Source organism: Salvelinus sp. IW2-2015, linkage group LG15 (genome assembly GCF_002910315.2).
Source record: "Salvelinus sp. IW2-2015 linkage group LG15, ASM291031v2, whole genome shotgun sequence".
Taxonomy (NCBI): domain Eukaryota; kingdom Metazoa; phylum Chordata; class Actinopteri; order Salmoniformes; family Salmonidae; genus Salvelinus; species Salvelinus sp. IW2-2015.
Genome location: NC_036855.1, coordinates 9899623 through 9922857, shown reverse-complemented (window position 1 = coordinate 9922857; position 23235 = coordinate 9899623). Strand labels below are relative to the sequence as shown.

General features: G+C 40.6%; 2 protein-coding genes across 2 annotated transcripts in view; both read left to right on the top strand.

The window, feature by feature from the left end:
* The first annotated feature begins 9 nt into the window (after positions 1-9).
* LOC111974925 (endosome-associated-trafficking regulator 1-like) lies at positions 10-11833 on the top strand. Its single transcript, XM_024003005.2, has 9 exons — positions 10-92; positions 246-333; positions 830-936; positions 1169-1597; positions 3685-3758; positions 3983-4094; positions 7304-7366; positions 11134-11273; positions 11462-11833. The coding sequence occupies exons 2-9, from the start codon at positions 288-290 to the stop codon at positions 11550-11552; spliced, it is 1062 nt and encodes a 353-aa protein (XP_023858773.1). The 5' UTR covers positions 10-92; positions 246-287; the 3' UTR covers positions 11553-11833.
* A 998-nt stretch (positions 11834-12831) lies between these two features.
* The window catches only part of LOC111975118 (snRNA-activating protein complex subunit 4-like), a 29457-nt gene continuing 19053 nt past the window's right edge, over positions 12832-23235 (top strand). The window contains exon 1 of the mRNA XM_024003295.2: positions 12832-12990. The gene's annotated coding sequence lies outside the window, so the exon portion shown is untranslated. The remainder of the gene's footprint in view (positions 12991-23235) is intronic.

The window sequence follows — 23235 nt, the reverse complement described above, 5'->3', positions numbered from 1 at the left end:
TTTTAGCAAGTGAGAAGTTTAGGATTTTCCACGTGATTTTCAGCAGCTAGCTAACGTTTGCTGCATGGATATACACATCTGATGTGGACAATGTAATTTTGATCAATTACCATTCTTATGACAAGTCATTTTGTCTACATCGAGTTATTAGCAAGTAGCTGCATTATTTCGGGAGTTAATAATCAAATGGACCGTGTCACACTTCTGTTTTTCGCAACCTAGCTAACGCTAGCTTTCCTTTCTAGCTAGCTACCATTCCATCGCCGATTGACTGGTTAACCATCAACATGGCAAAGCATAAAACATCTGCAAAAACTCTTATTATTGAAGATGGTAAGTTGTTAATTCCATAGCAAATCCAGTATAGATACTAAGCTAGCTATAGTAGCTAGTTGATCATTGTCCAGATGACATAGGCTACTTAATATTCACATCATTGTATGAGACAACACACATCCCATCTATCTAAGGCAGGGGCACATCTATTCAACGCCATCGAAGGGTGATCAGCGTGTGTTATTAGTGTTCGGTTTAAAACCTCTGCTGTGTTTGGCCTGGGTGGTTGTTTGAAATCATGCTGCTGGCATGGTGTTGGATGGCCAGTAGGGGGCACGCTTCCCCCTGGTCAAAGTACTCTGGCACGGTGCTGTCATTTAGTGAGACATTCTGGACTCACAGGTCATTACAAATCACATGGCACTTGGAGTAGGGGCATTGCCCCCCACACATCCACAACATTGTCCAACTCTTGTATTTCTCCAATAATGACAACTAGACAGTTTGAAAATTACTATCATCCAAATATGTACCGATATGTCTTATTTCATAGATGAAGTCCGAGAAGATGGTGATGATATGAATCCCTTTTCCTTCAAAGAGTTCATCCGCAGTAAAAACCAAGGGGATCCAGATGAGAAGAAGTACCCAACGCGAAAGGTGCTGATCATTTTAAATGAACCACTGTTACATTCAATCCCAGAGATGAACTGTTACAAAGCATATGCATGTAATTTGGTGTTAGGTCATTGGAGGTGTTCATTCATTGGAAAAATGTCACAGCATAATATTCAAAGTCTGAAAAGATGGTCAGACTGTTCAGATTATTACTTTTGATGTAATTTTTATGTGAAGGTGACCTATATTCTTACTGCTGCATTTTGTGTTATAGGAGGCATATGGGCGCCCATTCCTGGCAGAGGGGGAATATACTATCCCGGGCCCTAAGAGCTTCGATCAAGACTTCCAGGGTCACTTTTACATAGACCCCGCACCGTTTCCTCAGTCTCTGGACAATGAGACAAAGGAGTGGGCTGGGAGTTACCAGCCATCAGCCATTGAGGAGGCGCATGAATTTAGACTGTGTGGCACTGCAGCAGCAGACAGCAGCACATACTCGGGTCAGTCTTCCCTGTGCACAGAGGAAGAAGAGGATACTTCCTTATCTGTATGGCAGGTGGTTGAAGAATTCTCACCAAAGACCCCCCAGTACAGGAGGGCACCAGTGAACTATGAGGGAGATGACGAGACATCCATGGCAGAGCTCTTCTACAAGACCAAGAAGAGTAGTACAGAGAATGGCCATAGGGATCAACAAAAGGTTATTTTCGTATCTCTCTCTTTGCTTACAGATGCACTTCCCTTCAAACTGGAAGTCATAGGGGTATCAATTAGTTAGTCAGCTAAGTTGCCAAAATATTCTAAAATAACTTTACTTTTTTTTTTAAACAAGCTTGAAATGGGCATGGTCTAATTGACTCAACAAACAAAATCACAAATCCAAGTTTAGCTTTTTAATTAAGCAGAAAATCAGTTATTTTATCAAATCAACATTTATTTGTCACATGTGCCAAATAAAACAGGTGTAGACCTTACAGTGAAATGCTTACTTACAAGCCCTTAACCAATAATTAAAGAGCAGCAGTAAAATAACAATAGCGTAGCTATATACAGGGGGTAGCGGTACAGAGTCAATGTGCAGGGGCACCAGTTAGTTGAGGTAATTGAGGTAATATGTACAGTCGTGGCCAAAAGTTTTGAGAATGACACAATTATTAATTTCCACGAAGTTTGCTGCTTCAGTGTCTTTAGATATTTTTGTCAGATGTTACTATGGAATACTGAAGTATAATTACAAGCATTTCATAAGTGTCAAAGGCTTTTATTGACAATTACATCAGGTTGATGCAAAGAGTCAATATTTGCAGTGTTGACCCTTCTTTTTCAAGACCTCTGCAATCCTCCCTGGCATGCTGTCAATTAACTTCTGGGCCACATCCTGACTGATGGCAGCCCATTCTTGCATAATCAATGCTTGGAGTTTGTCAGAATTTGTGGGTTTTTGTTTGTCCACCTGCCTCTTGAGGATTGACCACAAGTTCTCAATGGGATTAAGGTCTGGGGAGTTTCCTGGCCATGGACCCAAAATATCGATGTTTTGTTCCCCGAGCCACTTAGTTATCACTTTTGCCTTATGGCACGGTGCTCCATCATGCTGGAAAAGGCATTGTTCGTCACCAAACTGTTCCTGGATGGTTGAGAGAAGTTGCTCTCGGAGGATGTGTTGGTACCATTCTTTATTCATGGCTGTGTTCTTAGGCAAAATTGTGAGTAGGCCACTCTCTTGGCTGAGAAGCAACCACATGAATGGTCTCAGGATGCTTTACTGTTGGCATTTTTCCGGATGCCCCAAACAATCGTAAAGGGGATTCATCAGAGAAAATGACTTTACCCCAGTCCTCAGCAGTCCAATCCCTGTACCTTTTGCAGAATATCAGTCTGTCCCTGATGTTTTTCCTGGAGAGAAGTGGCTTCTTTGCTGCCCTTCTTGACACCAGGCCATCCTCCAAAAGTCTTCGCCTCACTGTGCGTGCAGATGCACTCACACCTGCCTGCTGCCATTCCTGAGCAAGCTCTGTACTGGTGGTGGCCCGAGCCCGCAGCTGAATCAACTTTGGGAGACGGTCCTGGCGCTTGCTGGGCTATCTTGGGCGCCCTGAAGCCTTCTTCAAAACAATTGAACCACTCTCCTTGAAGTTCTTGATGATCTGATAAATGGTTGATTTAGGTGCAATCTTACCCATCAGCAATATCCTTGCCTGTGAAGCCCTTTTTGTGCAAAGCAATGATGACGGGACGTGTTTCCTTGCAGGTAACCATGGTTGACAGAGGAAGAACAATGATTCCAAGCACCACCCTCCTTTTGAAGCTTCCAGTCTGTTATTCAAACTCAATCAGCATGACAGAGAAATCTCCAGCCTTGTCCACGTCAACACACACCTGTGTTAACGAGAGAATCACTGACATGATGTCAGCTGGTCCTTTTGTGGCAGGGCTGTAATGCAGTGAAAATGTTTTTTGGGGGATTCAGTTCATTTGCATGGCAAAGAGGGACTTTGCAATTAATTGCAATTCATCTGATCACTCTTCATAACATTCTGGAGTATATKCAAATTGCCATCATACAAACTGAGGCAGCATACTGAAAATTTATATTTGTGTCATTCTCAAAACTTTTGGCCACGACTGTACATGTAGGTAGAGTTATTAAAGTGGATCTGAGGCTGCTTATTAATGGTTGTTTTAGCAAAGTTAGCTGGCTAACTCACGGATCCTACTTTGTAGTGTACCCCCCCATGTGATTGGCCACAAGTCCTTTATTTTGTATTTTCTGTTTCTCTTTTAAAGCTGAGGGAGGAAAATACGCAGCTCAGGAATAACATTAAATATCTTGTGAAAAAGTCTGACAAGGATGATCAAAGGTAGGTGGACAGAAGTGATATGGTCTGCTGAGAACAGACCTTCCTGGAGTGTGAGAGGGATTTAGGGGATGGTGTTAAAGCCCGTATATTATGTTATGGCATGGGAGTAATGCTTTGAATATCACTCTTTACATGTATATTTAAGATGTCAATTGTACACATGTTCATGCTATTTAATGAATGTTTAACCTATGCTCATCATCATGTCTCTGACTGACCCATAGAATTCGACACCTCACAGATGAGTTGCAGAAGAGAAGAGTGCAGGAGGAGAGGGAGGCTCAGGCTTTAGAGACCATGGTCCACTCCGTAGAGCAGAACCTGCAGTTAATGACCGTATGCACCTGTCCCTCTTTCTTCTACTTCATCAGTTTATCAAGGATTTAAGAATATGTTTTGTTCACTGATCATCTAGAAGATGTGAAATACTGTGCATTCGGAAAGTATTCAGACCCCTTGACTTTTCCCACATTTTGTTGTTACAGCCTTATTCTAAAATTGATTAAATGTTTTTTTCCTCAATCTACAGACAATACCCTATACTGACAAAGCATTTTTTTTGCAAATGTATTAAAAATAAAAACTTTGCACATTTACATAAGTATTCAGACCCTTTACTCAGTACTTTGTTGAAGCACCGTTGGCAGTGATTACAGCCTCGAGTCTTCTTGGGTATGACGCTACAAACTTGGCACACCTGTATTTGGGAGATATTCAGAGACTTGTCCTGAAGCCACTCTTGCGTTGTCTTGGTCGTGTGTTTAGGGTTGTTGTCCTGTGGCAAGGTTAACCTTCTCCCAAGTCTGAGGTCCTGAGCGCTCGAGCAGGTTTTCATCAAAGATCTCTCTGTACTTTGTTCAGTTCATCTTTCACTTGATCCTGACTAGTCTCCCAGTCCCTGCTGCTGAAAAACATCCCCACAGCATGATGCTGCCACCACCATGCTTCACCGTAGGGATGGTGCCAGATTTCCTCCAGACNAGTCTCCCAGTCCCTGCTGCTGAAAAACATCCCCACAGCATGATGCTGCCACCACCATGCTTCACCGTAGGGATGGTGCCAGATTTCCTCCAGACGTAATGCTTGACATTCAGGCCAAAGAGGTTAATCTTGGTTTCATCAGACCAGATAATCTTGTTTCTCATGGTCTGAGAGTCTTTAGGTGCCTTTTGGCAAACTCCAAGCGGGCTGTCATGTGCCTTTTACTGAGGAGTGGCTTCCGTCTGACTGGTAGAGATGGTTGTCCTGGAAGGTTCTCCCATCTCCACAGAGGAACTCTGGAGCTCTGTCAGAGTGACCATTGGGTTCTTGGTCACCTCCCTGACCAAGGCTCTTCTCCCCCGATTGCTCAGTTTGGCCAGGTGGCCAGCTCTAGGAATGATCTTGGTGGTTCCAAACTTCTTCCATTTAAGAATGATGGCCACTGTGTTCTTGGGGACCTTCAATGCTGCAGACATTTTTTGGTACTCTTCCTCAGATCTGTGCCTAGACACAATCCTGTCTCGGAGCTCTACGGTCAATTCCTTCAATCTCTTGCTCTGACATGCACTGTCAACTGTGGGACCTTCTATAGACAGGTGTGTGCCTTTCCAAATCATGTCCAATCAATTTAATTTGATAGCAAAGGTTCTGAATACTTATGTACAGTTGAAGTCGTAAGTTTACATACACCTTAGCCAAATACGTTTAAACTCAGTTTTTCACAATTCCTGACATTTAATCCTAGTAAAAATTCCCTCTCTTAGGTCATTTAGGATCACCACTTATTTTAAGAATGTGAAATGTTAGAAGTAGTAGTAGAGAGAATTATTTATTTCAGCTTTTTTCTTTCATCACATTCACAGTGGGTCAGAAGTTTACATACACTCAATTTGTATTTGGTAGCATTGCCTTTAAATTGTTTAACTTGGGTCAAACGTTTCAGGTAGCCTTCCACAAGCTTCCCACGATAAGTTGGGTGAATTTTGGCCCATTCCTCCTGACAGAGCTGGTGTAACTGAGTCAGGTTTGTAGGCCTCCTTGCTCGCACACGCTTTTTCAGTTCTGCCCACAAATTTTCTATAGGCTTGAGGTCAGGGCTTTGTGATGGCCACTCCAATACCTTGACTTTGTTGTCCTTAAGCCATGTTGCCACAACTTTGGAAGTATGCTTGGGGTCATTGTCCATTTGGAAGACTCATTTGCGAACAAGCTTTAACTTCCTGACGGATGTCTTGAGATGTTGCTTCAATATATCCATATAATTTTCCTGCCTCATGATGCCATCTATTTTGTGAAGTGCACCAGTCCCTCCTGCAGCAAAGCACCCCCACAACATGATGCTGCCACCCCCGTGCTTCACGGTTGGGATGGTGTTCTTCGGCTTGCAAGCCTCCCCCTTTTTCCTCCAAACATAACGATGGCCATTATGGCCAAACAGCTTTATTTTTGTTTCATCAGACCAGAGGACATTTCTCCAAAAAGTACGATTGTTGTCCCCATGTGCAGTTGCAAACCATAGTCTGGCTTTTTTATGGCGGTTTTGGAGAAGTGGCTTCTTCCTTGCTGAGCGGCCTTTCAGGTTATGTCGATACAGGACTCGTTTTACTGTGGATGTAGATACTTTTGTACCTGTTTCCTCCATCTTCACAAGGTCATTTGCTGTTGTTCTGGGATTGATTTGCACTTTTCGCACCAAAGTACGTTCATCTTTAGGAGACAGAACGTGTTTCCTTCCTGAGCGGTTGACGGCTGCGTGGTCCCATGGTGTTTATACTTGCGTACTATTGTTTGTACAGATGAACGTGGTACCTTCAGGCGTTTGGAAATTGCTCCCAAGGATGAACCAGACTTGTGGAGGTCTACAATATTTTTTCTGAAGTCTTGGCTGATTTCTTTTGATTTTCCCATGATGTCAAGCAAAGAGGCACTCAGTTTGAAGGTAGGCCTTGAAATACGTCCACAGGTACACCTCCAATTGACTCAAATGATGTCAATTAGCATTTCAGAAGCTTCTAAAGCCATGCCATCATTTTATGGAATTTCCCAAGCTGTTTAATGGCACAGTCAACTTAGTGAATGTAAACTTCTGACCCACTGGAGTTGTGATACAGTGAAATAATCTGACTGTAAACAATTGTTGGAAAAATTACTTGTGTCATGCACAAAGTATATGTCCTAACCGATTTGCAAAAACTATAGTTTGTTAACAAGAAATCTGTGGAGTGGTTGAAAAACGAGTTTTAATGACTCCAACCTAAATGTATGTTAACTTCTGACAACTGTAAATAAGGTTTCTTTTTGATTTAATACATTTGCTAAAAATTCTAAACCTTTTTCACTTTGTCATTATGGGGTATCGTGTGTGTAGATCGATGAAAAACATTAATTTAATCAATTTTAGAATAAGGCTATAACAAAATGTGGAAAAAGTAAAGTGGTCTGAATACTTTCTCAATGCAATGTATAGCTCACTAAGATTACAAGGAAATGTCATGATTAGTTACTAAACAGAAGTGTGTTGATGTGAAGTCTTATTCATTACTTGGACCTTTTCTTCTTGACAGAAACGAGCAGTGAAGGGTGAAAACATTGTGTCAAAACTCAAACAGGAGCTTCATCAATTACAGGTTTGACTTTTACTGGTGTTACTGCATGATTAGCTCCATTGACATATGTTTGCACAGTGTTTCCCCTATATTAATTTATCAGAGGTGGCCAACGCAGCAAAACATGTGGTATTTAAATATATACAGTGGGGCAAAAAAGTATTTAGTCAGCCACCAATTGTGCAAGTTCTCCCACTTAAAAGATGAGAGAGGCCTCTATTTTCATCATAGGTACACTTCAACTATGACAGACAAAATGGAAGAAAGAAAATCCTGAAAATCACATTGTAGGATTTTTAATGAATTTATTTGCAAATTATGGCGGAAAATAAGTTTTGGTCACTCTACAAACAAGCAAGATTTCTGGCTCTCACAGACCTGTAACTTCTTCTTTAAGAGGCTCCTCTGTCTCCACTCGTTACCTGTATTAATGGCACCTGTTTGAACTTGTTATCAGTATAAAGACACCTGTCCACAACCTCAAACAGTCACCATCCAAACTCCACTATCGCCAGACCAAAGAGCTGTCAAAGGACACCAGAACAAATTGTAGACCTGCACCAGGCTGGGAAGACTGAATCTGCAATAGTTAAGCAGCTTGGTTTAAAGAAATCAACTGTGGGAGCAATTATTAGGAAATGGAAGACATACAAGACACTGATAATCTCCCTCGATCTGGGGCTCCACGCAAGATCTCACCCCGTGGGGTCAAAATGATCACAAGAACGGTGAGCAGAATCCCAGAACCACACGGGGGGACCTAGTGAATGACCTGCAGAGAGCTGGGACCAAAGTAACAAAGCCTACCATCAGTAACACACTACGCCACAGGGACTCAAATCCTGCAGTGCCAGACGTGTCCTCCTGCTTAAGCCAGTACATGTCCAGGCCCGTCTGAAGTTTGCTAGAGAGCATTTGGATGATCTAGAAGAAGATTGGGAGAATGTCATATGAAACCAAAATAGAACTTTTTGGTAAAAACTCAACTCGTCGTGTTTGGAGGACAAAGAATGCTGAGTTGCATCCAAAGAACACCATACTACTGTGAAGCATGGGGGTGGAAACATCATGCTTTGGGCTGTTTTTCTGCAAAGGGACCAGGACGACTGATCCGTGTAAAGGAAAGAATGAATGGGGCCATGTATCGTGAGATTTTGAGTGAAAACCTCCTTCCATCAGCAAGGGACATTGAAGATGAAACGTGGCTGGTCTTTCAGCATGACAATGATCCGCAAACACACCGCCCGGGCAACGAAGGAGTGGCTTCGTAAGAAGAATTTCAAGGTCCTGGAGTGGCCTAGCCAGTCTCCAGATCTCAACCCCATAGAAAATCTTTGGAGGGAGTTGAAAGTCTGTGTTGCCCAGCAACAGCCCCAAAACATCACTGCTCTAGAGGAGATCTGCATGGAGGAATGGGCCAAAATACCAGCAACAGTGTGTGAAAACCTTGTGAAGACTTACAGAAAACGTTTGACCTCTGTCATTGCAACAAAAGGGTATATAACAAAGTATTGAGATAAACTTTTTGTTATTGAGCCAAATACTTATTTCCACCATAATTTGCAAAAAATTCATAAAAATCCTACAATGTGATTTTTCTGGATTTTTTTTCTTCTCATTTTGTCTGTCACAGTTGAAGTGTACCTATGATGAAAATTACAGGCCTCTCATCTTTTTAAGTGGGAGAACTTGCACAATTGGTGGCTGACTAATACTTCTTTTGCCCCACTGTATATATATACTTCCGTTCAAAAGTTTGGGGTCACTTAGAAATGTCCTTTCTAAGTGCAGCTCAATAGGGTTGAGATCAGGTGACTATGCTGGCCACTCCATTATAGACAGAACACCAGCTGACTGCTTCTTCCCTAAATATTTCTTGCAAAGTTTGGAGCTGTGCTTTGGGTCATTGTCCTGTTGTAGTTGGAAATTGGCTCCAATTAAGCGCCGTCCACAGGGTATGGCATGGCGTTGCAAAATGGGGTGATTGCCTTCCTTCTTCAAGATCCCTTTTACCTTGTACAAATCTCCCACTTTACCACCACAAAAGCACCCCCAGACCATCACATTGCCTCCACCATGCTTGACAGAAGACGTCAAGCACTCCTCCTGCATCTTCATTTTTTTCTGCGTCTCACAAATGTTCTTTGTGATCCGAACACCTCGAACTTAGTCTGTCCCTAACACTTTTTTCCAGTCTTCCTCTGTCCAGTGTCTGTGTTCTTTTGCCCATATTAATCTTTTATTTTTATTGGCCAGTCTGAGATATGGCATTTTCTTTGCAACTCTGCGTAGAAGGCCAGCATCTCGGAGTCGCCTCTTCACTGTTGACATTGAGACTGGTGTTTTGTGGGTACTATTTAATGAAGCTGCCAGTTGAGGACTTGTGAGGCGTCTTTCTCAAACTAGACACTCTAATGTACTTGTCCTCTTGCTCAGGTGTGCACCGGTGCTCCATCTCCTCTTTCTATACTGGTTAGAGCAAGTTTGCGCTGTTCTGTGAAGGCAGTAGTACACAGTATTGTATGAGATCTTCAGTTTCTTGGCAATTTCTCACATGGAATAGCCTTCATTTCTCAGAACAAGAATAGACTGATGAGTTTCAGAAGAAAGTTCTTTGTTTCTGGCCATTTTGACCCTGTAATCGAACTCACAAATGCTGATGCTCCAGATACTCAACTAGTCTAAAGAAGGCCAGTTTTATTGCTTCTTTAATCAGAACAACAGTTTTCAGCTGTGCTTAGATAATTGCAAAAGGGTTTTCTAATGATCAATTAGCCTTTTAAAATTATCAACTTGGATGAGCAAACACAACGTGCCATTGGAACACAGGAGTGATGGTTGCTGATAATGGGCCTGTGTAGGCCTGTGTATCCATTTAACCTATGTAGATATTACATAAAACAAATATGCCGTTTCCAGCTACAATAGTCATTTACAACATTAACAATGGCTACACTGTATTTCTGATCAATTTGATGTTATTTTAATGTACAAAAAATTTGCTTTTCTTTTAAAAACAAGGACATTTTTAAGTGACCCTAAACTTTTGAACGATAGTGTACATGCATACATACTGAGTGTATGCAACATTAGGAACACCTGCTCTTTCCTTGGCAAAGACTGAACAGGTGATAACTATGATCCCTTATTGATGTCACTTGTTAAATCACGTAAATTGAAGGGGAGGGGAAAGGTTGAAGAAGGATTTTTAAGCTTGAGACAATTGAGACATGGATTGTGTATGTGTGCCATGCAGAGGTTGAATGGGCAAGACAAAAGATTTAAGTGCCTTTTGAACGGGGTATGGTTGTAGGTAGCATGCGTACCGGTTTGAGTGTGTCAAGAACTGCAATGCTGCTGGGTTTTTCACACTAACAGTTTGCCTTGTATTTCAAGAATGGTACACTACCCAAAGGACATTCAGCCAACTTGATACAACTGTGCATTGAAGTCAATGTGGAAGTCAATGTGGGCCAGCATCCTTGTAGAGTCCATTCCCCACAATTTAAGGCTGTTCTGAGGGCAAAAGGGGGTGCAACTCCATATTAGAGAAAATGTTCCTAATGCTTTGTCCACTCCAGTGTATGTATGTATATTATTATTATTATTATTTTTTGCCCGAGACACGCTTTCAAATCGATAGTTGTTGGCTCAATAACTGGAAGTGTATCTATGGAAACAGCTAGCATGACATTGCGCTAATGTTAGCAGCGCAACCCTTGCCACCACTGCTGGAAAAAATCCTAGAGGAAACACTGTTGCATGATGTGATACTCTTTATATTGCAGGGCCAAGTAGAGGGGTGCCGATATGAGAATGAGAGACTTCGAGCTAGAGAGACAGCTGCCTTAAATACAATGAAACACAATGCGCAAGTGGCCTCGGAGTACCTTAACAAAGCAGCACTCAATGCTGAGACTTCCATCAAGTAAGGTTTCTCTTCCATAGTGTCATCTACATACAGATGTGAATACACAGTTCCTCATATTGATTGTGTGGGTATTTGGTAAAATGCAACGTGCAAGATCAGTTCATAGTGTTTTCTAACCATAATTAAACATTGTGGTATTTGCTCCAAGTTCTATGACCAGGTTTTCGGTTTGATTCTGTCCACAGGCAATTACTTACAGGAGCAGAAACTCTTTGTCTAGTATCTCAACTGCTGCAGTCCATTGACAACATATCTGAGATTCACAATGAAGGCTGATGGAGTTTAAGGAGGCTATAGAATTCAGATCTAGAACCATCCATCAAGAAACTGGAAAACAATTATGGCGTGTCATTGTCACTCAACACTCACAGAGAATCTAAAGTTGTAGCACTGATTTGTGACAAAATAAGAAATATTGCTTTTTTTACTTGTACTTCATAAAATGTTTAGTTTTGAACCACTTTAACAGGCCATTTGAAAACAATATGCTAGCAGCTGTATTTAAAGCTGAGGCAAATATGACTCAGATTTCAATTAATAAATGTGACTCAAAGTTGTTTGTGTTTTATTTTGTGAGCATTGATTACACATTTTACACTGCATATGTTCCACAATCTTTGCTTGAACGTAGTCCTACTATTCATAGTAGGAATTATCAGGAGACTTTCTGTAGCTACTTGTCAGTTAATTGCTTGCTAAGTTTTCCAACTGCTGATACCACTACATTTTTTAACCAGAAATGGTATTGTATCCACTTTTGCTAAGACTCAGTCTGGTTAGTAATGAGTGTCTTTGATAGTTGTTAATTGTACTGGTATTACAGTATTAAATAATACATAAATACATTATTATACTAGGTCAAGTGGGCATTTGGCATTCATTTCATTGGTATTCATGAATGCCAGCAGTGTGGTCAAAATTGGCTATATTGTAAAAATTAACTTTGTCTTATTTTAAGGGTAGGCATAAGATTAGCAGTGTGGTTAAAATTAGGTTTAAAACCACAACCACGCCTGTATGTAGCATTTTTGGGGGTTCTGATTGGATAATAGTTATGATGATCCCACCAGCCACCACCGTGTACAGAATCTCAACCCATAACCCCACTCGCTCTAGTCTAATGTGTATGTGTAGTTTAATGTGTATTGTGCTAAACGGGTCTAATCTAGAAAATAGACTTTGGTTTTAGCATTGACTCCCTGTCTAAATATATATATTTTTAAATGCTCTGGGTTTAGAAACGGTTAGTGCTATCCCTAACCTTAAAACCCCTTGCCTTAACCCTTACCATTAACCATTTTACAGTTCATCCCAGGGGTGCCGGATAGCGAGTAACGTTGAAAAACTGGAGCTGCAGTGTAAAGCCTGTGACTTTTACTGTGGCGCATTGTGGGTATTTCATGCATTTGAAGATTACAACGCTACATTTGATTGTTTTAATCAAGGAATTGAGTTGGAACATTCGTTAATCTAAATTGTTTATGAATGCCACGATATTAAAAACAACCAACTTTGATTCCTTCAAAATTGCATGCTGGGAAAAATGTTAATGTTCCAGCCGTGTTGTTTGCGGCGCGTAGAGATGTTAAACGAATAAGCATGCCAACCAATTTCATTGGGATTTAGCTAGCGAGCCAGTTGTTTTAATATTTACCACATCATATTTTGTAACTCATAACAAGACATCTGTTAGCCTGTCTGCATTTGACACTTGGTAAGTCGAGCTAAATTAGACCAGACTTTTTGACTGATGCTGAAATTGAGGGATGTTGCTTTTGCATTAGGGTTATTTCAAGTGTTGTTTGGTATATACTGAATTAGCTGCAAATGTTATGTTGTCGTTGCTGCTCGCGCATGGGCTTGGATTCCAACACGCCCCACCAGCTCGAGTTTCCAATAGTTTGCGAGCTACCTACCATAGCCACAAAGTCAAAATTGGCTATATTGTAAAAATTAACTTTGTCTTATTTTAAGGGTAGGCATAAGATTAGCAGTGTGGTTAAAATTAGGTTTAAAACCACATTTTAAGATTTTTTTTTTTAAATGGGTGGGGTATATGACTGGTAACTATTGACAAATCAAACTTTATTTGTCACATGCGCCGAATACAAGTGTCGACCTTACGGTGAAATGCTTACTTACCAGCCCTTAACCAACAGTGCAATTCAAGAGTTAAGAAAATATAACAAACTAAAGTAACAATAACGAGGCTATATACAGGGGGTACCGAGTCAGTGTGTGTAATTTGTACACTTAGGTAGGGGTGAAGTGACTGCATAGATAATAAACAGCGAGTACCAACAGCGTACTTTTGATCCTAGACTTGGCGCTCCGGTACGGCTTTCCGTACAGTGCTGTAGTAGAGAAAACAGTCTATGACTTGGGTGATTGGAGTCTCTGACGATTTAATGGGCTTTTCTCTGACACCGCCTATTATACAGGTCCTGGATGGCAGGAAGCTTGGCCCCGGTGATGTACTGGGCTGTACGCACTACCCTCTTTAGCGCCTTACAGGCTGACTACACCGCTCGCATCGCGTGCGTTGCAAAATAAATGTATAAATCTATATTATTCAATTATTGCACCCACACTGCTCGCGCGCGCCAACGACTGTCTGCGTTGCCAAGGGCTGACCCGGACACGTCGCGTGCGCGAGTGTCGCAAAATAAATTTAGAAATCCATGTTATTCAATTATTGCACCCACACAGCTCGCACCGCCTTCAAGCGTCTGCGTTGCCAAGGGCTAAAATATAACTCCTATTTCTGACGCAGATCACGCTGAAAGTCCTGCCTCTCCCATCTTCTCATTGGTTTATAGAAGCAGGTACCCAGGTGCCATCTCCTCAATGGTTATACCCACGTGGGTGATTGAAAGATGAAATGTTTTGCCGGTTGTAGTGAAAGTGTAGATGCCAATCACCATATAATTTAAAAAATGAAAAAGCCTGGAAGGAGGAGAGATGACTAGAAATTATTCGGTTGGCCGTTTTTTGTGTGGATTAATTGTCGGAGTAGAAGACCTTGTGCATTTCAGGTAAAATAACAACTCAATGTTTATATCCCAGGACAAATTAGCTAGCAACAGCAAGCTAGCTAAATAGGACAAATTAGCTAGCAAGTGCAAGCTAACTAGCTAAATTGCCATACATGTTTAATGCTTTTCGACCTGTCCCCAAATTAATGTCATTGGTTCAGAGTTTGTTTTCAAATTTTAACCTGCGTGTCGTGATTGCGTTTGGTGTAGGGGGACAAAATACATTTATGCACGAAAGCGCACGATGGCGCACGCGCGCAGCCGGTTTGGGTTCCGTCTGCCAATTTATTTTGTCACCAAACTCGATCATGACACGCTGGTTAAAATATCAAAGCAAACTCTGAACCAATTACATTAATCAAATCAAATGGTTAGCAGGTGTTAATGCAAGCGTAGCGAAATACTTGTGCTTCTAGTTCCGACCATGCAGTAATATCTAACAAGTAATATAACCTAACAATTTCACAACAACTACCTTATACACACAAGTGTAAAGGAATGAATACGAATATGTACATAAAAATATATAAATGAGTGATGGCCGAACGGCATAGGCAAGATGCAGTAGATGGTATAGAGTACAGTATATACATATGAGATGAGTAATGTAGGGTATGAAAACATATAAAGCGGCATTGTTTAAAGTGGCTAGTGATACATTACATCAAGATGGCAAGATGCAGTAGATGGTATAGAGTATAGTATATACATATGAGATGAGTAATATAGGGTATGAAAACATTATATGAAGTGGCATTGTTTAAAGTGGCTAGTGATACATTACATTATTTTTATTATTATTATTATTTTTAAATCTTTATTTTAACAGGGAAAACAGACTGAGACCTGGATCTCTTTTACGGCTGTGCCCTGTGTAAACATATTGACATGTACAGTTTTAGACATACAGACAAGAACATTTCAAAACATACACAATTCAACAGAAACAATCACAGACAACATCATATTGATCCTCCATAAGCATTTTAAAATGGGCAAGGGACACCAGAGTGTCTAACTTAAGTTGGATCTGCAGTTTGTTCCATGAATAAGGTGCAAAGGAACTGAAGGCAGTCCTACCCAACTCTGTGGAGACCGCAGGAGTCTCTATTGTAATCCACATCTGTGATCTGGTTTTAAAATTAGTACATCTTGTGGAAATTAATGATGATATATATGGAGGTAGTTTTAAAAGAAGTGCTTTATAAATAAACAAGAGAGCATGTTGCTCTCGCCTCACAGATAGAGAGACCCAACCCACATGTTGATATAGGATACAGTGATGAGTTCTGTAACTATCACCCGTGATAAACCTGAGTGCACAATGGTAAATAGCATCCAGTGGTTTTAATGTGTTTGCCGATGCATGCATATAGATAATATCACCATAATCTAAAACGGACATAAAAGTAGCCTGCACAATTTTTTCCTATTTACAGAGGACAGACAAGCCCTGTTTCTGTAAAGGAATCCTATCTTGAATTTGAGCTTTTTCCCAATTCAGTAACATGTTTTTTAAAAAAGCCTATCATCTAACCATACCCCTAAGTATTTATATGCAGAGACCTTATTGATTTGAGTACCATCCAAGCTAGTGATTACAAACGTGTTTCTAACTGAGAGTTTAGACCTAGAGAAAAAACATGACATTTGTTTTCTTAGCGTTTAAAACAAGTTTAAGCTGTAAAAGAGACCCCTGTAGTATCCTAAAATCAAGACTCCAACTGCATTAAAGCTTGGTCCGCTGTTGGAGCAATAGAGTACATCACTGTGTCATCTGCATATAAATGGAATTTACAATATCTGACATCATCACCAATGTTGTTTATATAAAGTGAGAACAATAGTGGGCCAATTATTGAACCCTGAGGGACCCCTTTAAGTAACTGTAAGGGGTCAGACTTGACCCCACGACCATGACGGCTTGAGTTCTATCTTAAGATAGTCATAAAACCATCGGCAGGCATCAGTGCCCAGTCCTATAGATGACAGCTTACTCAAAAGGATAGCATGGTCTACAGTGTCAAAAGCTTTGACAAATCTACAAACAACGCAGCACAGTGCTTTCTATCCTAAGGCATTTGCAATATCATTTACAACAAGCATAGTGGCCGATGTGGTACTGTGTTTAGATCTAAAAACCAGATTGATTGGTACTAAGAATACTGTTAGCAGAAAGAAAAGATTGTAACTGTTTGTTGACTATAGATTCTAGAATCTTTACCAGACAAGGGAGCCTAGAGATGGGTCGATAGTTATCCAAATCACTACCGTCACCTCCCTTATGTAATGGCAGAACAAAAGCTGCTTTCCACACCTTAGGGATATTTCCTGTGCTTAATGTTAGATTAAAAATGTGTGTTACTGAACCAGCAAAAATAGGTGCAGCACACTTAAGTAAGTACGGGTCTAAATTGTCAGCGCCTAAGGATTTCTTAGTATCAATGGCACACAGGGAAATTAGAACCTCTGCTTCAGTTATTTTCTGGAAACTAAAAACAGGGTTACCATTTTTCAGAGTAACGGTTGAAAAGCAAGACGAAAAATCAACTAACTGGCCAGTACCACAAAGTCCACTTTTCCTTTCAAATAAAAAACCAGCAGAGATGAAATGCTTATTAAAAGCATCACAAATATCATTTTTTTCAGTTAGAATACAGAAGTCTGAGGTAATTTGCTTAGGAAGAGAAACAGCAGAATTCCCCCGTTTCAGTGAATTAACGGTTTTCCAGAATTTTGCAGGATCTCCTGCAGAATCTGTCATAGCATTAAGGAAGTAATTTGATTTTGCCTTTTTGACAGCTGCAGTACATTTATTTCTCAATTGCCTAAAAAACAGCCAATCAGCTGGAGTACCTGTTTTCCTCGCCAAGGCCCAGGCCCGATTCTTTTGCAGGAAAAGACCTGACAATTCAGGAGAGAACCAAGAACTGGTTCGGTTTCTTACTCTGTGATTCTTAAGCGGGGCATGTTTATCAGACATAGTGGTAACAATAGAAGAGAAAAAAGCAAGGGCTAAAACCGGGTCCAGAAAGCAGCAAGTGGATAAAAGCTCAGAGTGATATAAGTCAAGGATAAAAGCTTGCTGTGAGAAATGTTTATAATTTCTCTTAGAGATTATACAGGGATCAGAGTGTTTCAGCCTGGTATCTCTAATACAAGCAATAGGGCAGTGGTCACTGATATCATTTGCAAAAACCCCACTGGCTGTGTATTTATGGGGGGTATTTGTTAGAATAATGTCTAGTAGAGTGGATTTTACTGGGTTCTTAAAGTTGGGACGGGTAGGTTTAGTTGAGTTAGATTTAGCTCAGTACAAATGCCTTTTAATTTATCGGATACTGGTGAGAGCCAATCCAGGTTAAAATCTCCCAAAATCAGTAATTCAGAGTTTGCATAATTAGACAGTATATCAGATAATTTGCATAGAGTACAAGGAGGAGCTGAGGGGGGGCGATATACCCCTGCTAGAGTTAAATGAGCATTATTACCAAGTACCACATCAAGATGGCAAGATGCAGTAGATGGTATAGTGTACAATATATACATATGAGATGAGTAATGTAGGGTAAGTAAACATTATATAATATAAAGTGGCTAGTGATAAATTGATTACATTAATTTTTCCATAACAAATCTGCCGTTTCCAGCTACAATAGTCATTAACAATGTCTACACTGTATTTCTGATCAATTTGATGTTATTTTAATGGACAAAAAATGTGCTTTTCTTTCAAAAACAAGGACTTTTCTAAGTGACCCCAAACCTTTGAACGGTAGTGTATGCTGATATGTGTAACGGATGTGAAATGGCTATCTAGTTAGYGGTGGTGCGCGCTAATAGCCTTTCAATCGGTGACGTCACTTGCTCTGAGATCTTGAAGTRGTGGTTCCCCTTGCTCTGCAAGGGCCGCGGCTTTTGTGGAGCGATGGGTAACGATGCTTCGTGGGTGACTGTTGTTGATGTGTGCAGAGGGTCCCTGGTTCGCGCCCGGGTCGGGGCGAGGGGACGGACTAAAGTTATACTGTTACATTGGTGCCGTGACCCGGATCACTGGTTGCTGCGGAAAAGGAGGAGGTCGAAAGGGGGGTGAGTGTAACGGATGTGAAATGGCTATCTAGTTAGTGGTGGTGCGCGCTAATAGCCTTTCAATCGGTGACGTCACTTGCTCTGAGATCTTGAAGTAGTGGTTCCCCTTGCTCTGCGAGGGCTGCGGCTTTTGTAGAGCGATGGGTAACGATGCTTCGTGGGTGAATGTTGTTGATGTGTGCAGAGGGTCGGTGCGAGGGGACGGACTAAAGTTATACTGTTACATATGCCACATCTTTCATATCAGCGAGAAATAATCTTTCAAACATAAAAGATGCAGTTTTGCACAGATCTATAAACTGTGTGCCTCCAGTTGACGATCTATACTTTCTCCCCAGTTACGCTTACTCACTAGATGGCTAATAATCACAGGTGGCGGCTGTCTTCCCTCTGTCTTCCAGTAACAAGCACTGTTACATGAAGATATGGTCATATGGAAACACTAACCTTATAAATGTGTGTAGTAATTTAACCTTTTTTAGATTTGTATTATTTCTCGCTGATATGAAAGATACCTTCCTTGTGTTTCCAAAACAGTATCGCAGTATCGCAGTACCGCGTTTGAACCACGGGTTAAATTATTTTCCAATCTTTTCGTTCTGAAAAGAACCATCATTTGTTTAATTCCGTTCCACTGTTCCCACCAGCAAAATAAAGTTCTGAACTGGTTCAAACCCCAAAAGAGTAACGGTTTATATCGTTCTTTTCTGTTCCTTTTTAAACCTCTGAAATTGTTTTTTTTGGGGGGGGGGGTTAGCGCAACATTTAATTAACTTCACCAATCAGTGCAGATTAGAGTTGTGATTGGAAATCCAATGAGCGTTGAGTAACTGCTCTGGTGCTCCATGTCCTTTTCTACCACTCCTAAAAAAACGCTCACAAAGCTCATTAAAATCACAATTTAACCAACACCCATCTATTTTTTGGACTACCTCAAATCAACTTTTATTTGTCACATGCACCGAATACAACAGGTGTAGACCTTACTGTGAAATGGTTACTTACAAGCCCTTAATAACTTTGTTTTACGTTCCAGACATTTTTTCCCAGTCCTACAATAAAATGCAATAAAGCACCTATGCAAAGCCCTCATTCCAGTGTATGCCTTCCTGACAGCTGAAAATCTTTGCCAGTGTGTGTGTGTGTGTGTGTAGGCCACCAGCCCCTCCCCCTCCAAAGCATAGCCTGCTGACGTTACAAGTGTGATTCAGAAATTAGGGAGAGAAATACTTAGAGAAGAATGGATTAACTTTTTCATTGCTAGTTTATTTTTTGTTTTTTTACCTTCATTTAGCTAGCTAGGCAAGTCAGATAAGAACAAATTCTTATTTACAATGACGGCCTACAGGGGAACAGTGGGTTAACTCTTGGCGCACAGATCCCTTTAGCGGGATAATTTGTGTCAACATCCGCTGAATTGCAGAGCGCCAAATTCTAATTAAATTACTACAAATATTTAATTTCATGAAATCACAAGTGCAATATACCAAAACACAGCTTAGCTTGTTGTTAATCCATCTGTCCTGTCAGATTTTGAAAATATGCTTTACAGCTAAAGCAATCCAAGCGTTTGTGTGAGGACATCGATCAGTAGACAAAACATTACAAACAGCTAGCAGCAAAGTAGCTTGGTCACAAAAGTCAGAAAGGCAATAAAATTAATTGCTTACCTTTGATGATCTTCGGATGTTTGCACTCACGAGACTCCCAGTTACACAATAAATGTTAGTTTTGTTCGATAAAGATTATTTTTATATCCAAAAACCTCCATTTGGTTGGCGCGTTTTGTTGAGTAATCCACAGGCTCGTGCAGGTCATGACGGGCAGACGAAATTCCAAATAGTATCCGTAAAGTTCGTAGAAACATGTCAAACGTTTTTTATAATCAATCCTCAGGTTGTTTTTAACATAAATAATCGATCATATTTCAACCGGACGGTAAACTATTCAATACAAGAGAGAAAGAAAATGTTGAGCTCACACTATCGTGCGCATGAACTAATCGAAGGACATCTGGCTATCCACTGACCTTAAATCTCGCTCATTTTTCAGAATAAAAGCTTGAAACTATGTCTAAAGACTGTTCACACCATGTGGAAGGCATAGGAAAAGGAATCCGGTTGATATCCCTTTAAATGGAGGAAAGGCAGGCAATGGAACAGGGATTTTTCAAAATAAGAGGCACTTCCTGGTTGGATTTCCTCAGGTTTTCGCCTGCAAAATCAGTTCTGTTATACTCACATTTTCTATCCTAATCTGCCAATTATATGCATATTCTAGCATCTGGGCCTGAGAAATAGGCCGTTTACTTTGGGAACGTTATTTTTCCAAACATAAAAATACTGCCCCCTAGCTTCAAGAGGTTTAACTGCCTTGTTCAGGGGCAGAACGACACATTTTTACCTTGTCAGCTCAGGGATTCGATCCAGCAACCTTTCAGTTACTGGCCCAACGTTATAACCACTAAGCTACCTGCCACCCCAAGAATACTATAAATTACGTTTCACATTTTATTTATTAACTACTTTTATTATTTAAAAACTATAATAATCTGGTGCCACTCTGCACACACATAAGCTTGTTAACTAACTAGTTACATGCTGTCTGTTTACTATGAAATGTAGCCTATTTTAAATGATGTTCGCTTCTTACATTTCATAAATTCAAATACTTTACATTCAAATCCATATGGTTAGGTTTCAATACTTAAAAACCAAATTGGTAGGTCCACCACCGAGAGCATCCTGACTGGTTACATCACCGCTTGGTATGGCAACTGCTCGGCCTCCGACCGCAAGGTACTACACAGAGGGTAGTGTGTACAGCCCAGTACATCACTGGGTCCAAGCTTCCTGCCATCAAGGACCTCTATACCAGGCAGTGTCAGAGGAGGGCCCAGAAAATTGCCAAAGACTCCAGCCACCCTAGTCATAAACTGTTCTCTCTGCTGCCGATAGGCAAGCGGTACCGGCGCTCCAAGTCTAGGTCCGAAAGGCTTCTTAACAGTTTCTACACCCAAGCCATAAGACTCCTGCAAAGCTAATCAAAAGGCTACCTGGGCTATTTGCATTGTCCCCCCCCCCATTTTTACACTGCTGCTACTCTCTGTTTATTATCCATGCATAGTTACTTTCCCTCAACATATTACCTCAATTACCTTGCCTAACCAGTGTCACCGCACATTGACTCTGTACTGGTACCCCCTGTATATAGCCTCACTACTGTTATTTTATTGTTGCTCCTTAATTATTTGTTTCTTAAAAGTGCACTGTTGGTTAAAACTTCTTATGGCTGCAATCCCGGTAACGGGATCGATATGACAACAGCCAGTGAAAGTGCAGGGCGCCAAATTCAAAAAACAGAAATCTCATAATTAAAATTCCTCAGACATATATGTGTCTTATACCATTTTAAAGGTAATCTTGTTGTTAATCCCACCAAAGTGTCCGATTTCAAATATCCTTTTCAGCGAAAGCACTACAAACGATTATGTTAGGTCACACCAAACCACAATAAGCACAGCCATTTTTCCAAGGAAAGATAGCAGTCACAAAAAGCAGAAATATAGCTAAAATTAAATCACTAACCTTTGATGATCTTCATCAGATGACACTCATAGGACTTCATGTTACACAATACATGCATGTTGTTTGATAAAGTTCATATTTATATAAAAAAATCTGAGTTTACATTGGCGCGTTACATTCACTAGTTCCAAAAACATCCAGTGATAGTGGATAGCCACATCGTTTCAACAGAAATACTCATCATAAATGTAGATGATAATACAAGTTATACACATGGAATTATAGATATACCTCTCCTTAATGCAACCGCTGTGTCAGATTTTAAAAAAAACTTTACTGAAAAAGCAAACCATGCAATAATCTGAGACGGAGCTCAGAACAAGAGTCAAATTAGCCGCCATGTTGGAGTCAACAGAAACCAGAAATTACATGATAAATATTCCCTTACCTTTGATGATCTTCATCACAATGCACTCCCAGGAATCCCAGGTCCACAATAAATGCTTGATTTGTTCGATAATGTCCGTTATTTATGTCCAATTAGCTACTTTGGTTAGCGCGTTTGGTAAACAATTCCAAAGTCACAAAGCGCGTYCACTAWAACGTGACGAAATGTCCAARAGTTCCGTAACAGTCAGTWGAAACATGTCAAACGATGTATTGAATCAATCTTTAGAATGTTGTTAAAATACATCTTGAATAACGTTCCAACCGGAGAATTACATTGACTTCAGTTGAGCGTGAACGCGCGTGGTCACCTCATGGCAGTGGTTACTCATTCCTGTCTCCTTCGGCCCCCCTTCACTGTAGTCATCAGACAAAGTTCTATTGACTGTTGACATCTAGTGGAAGCCGTAGGAAGTGAAAACTCATCCATATCTCGCTGTAATTTCAATGGGAGCTTGGTTGAAAATCTACCAGCCTCAGAAAAAATCCAAACAGGAAGTGGAACTTCTCAGGTTTTTGCCTGCCATATGAGTTCTGTTATACTCACAGACATAATTCAAACAGTTTTAGAAACTTCAGAGTGTTTTCTATCCAATACTAATAATAMTATGSATATATTAGCAACTATGACTGAGGACCAGGCCGTTTACTCTGGGCACCTCTGTGCACCTTTCATCCAAGCTACTCAATACTGCCCCTGCAGCCATAAGAAGTTAACCAGTTCCCATGCTTTTAAAATAATGGTTCTTTTCCGGAACAGTATAAATTACTTTGTTCTGATTTTGTCCCAATATTTTTTTTTTATTGTCCAGTTTTCTCTTCTGTTCCCTGAACTGGTTTTAACGTTTAGAACGAGCGTTT

Bases quoted from the DNA above. Each gene is read 5' to 3' on its own strand.
- LOC111974925 (XM_024003005.2), top strand. From the start codon at position 288: ATGGCAAAGCATAAAACATCTGCAAAAACTCTTATTATTGAAGATG. The intron at 1,598-3,684 runs GTTATTTTCGTA...TCTCTTTTAAAG, and splicing joins GCCATAGGGATCAACAAAAG to CTGAGGGAGGAAAATACGCA. The intron at 7,367-11,133 runs GTTTGACTTTTA...TTTATATTGCAG, and splicing joins AGGAGCTTCATCAATTACAG to GGCCAAGTAGAGGGGTGCCG.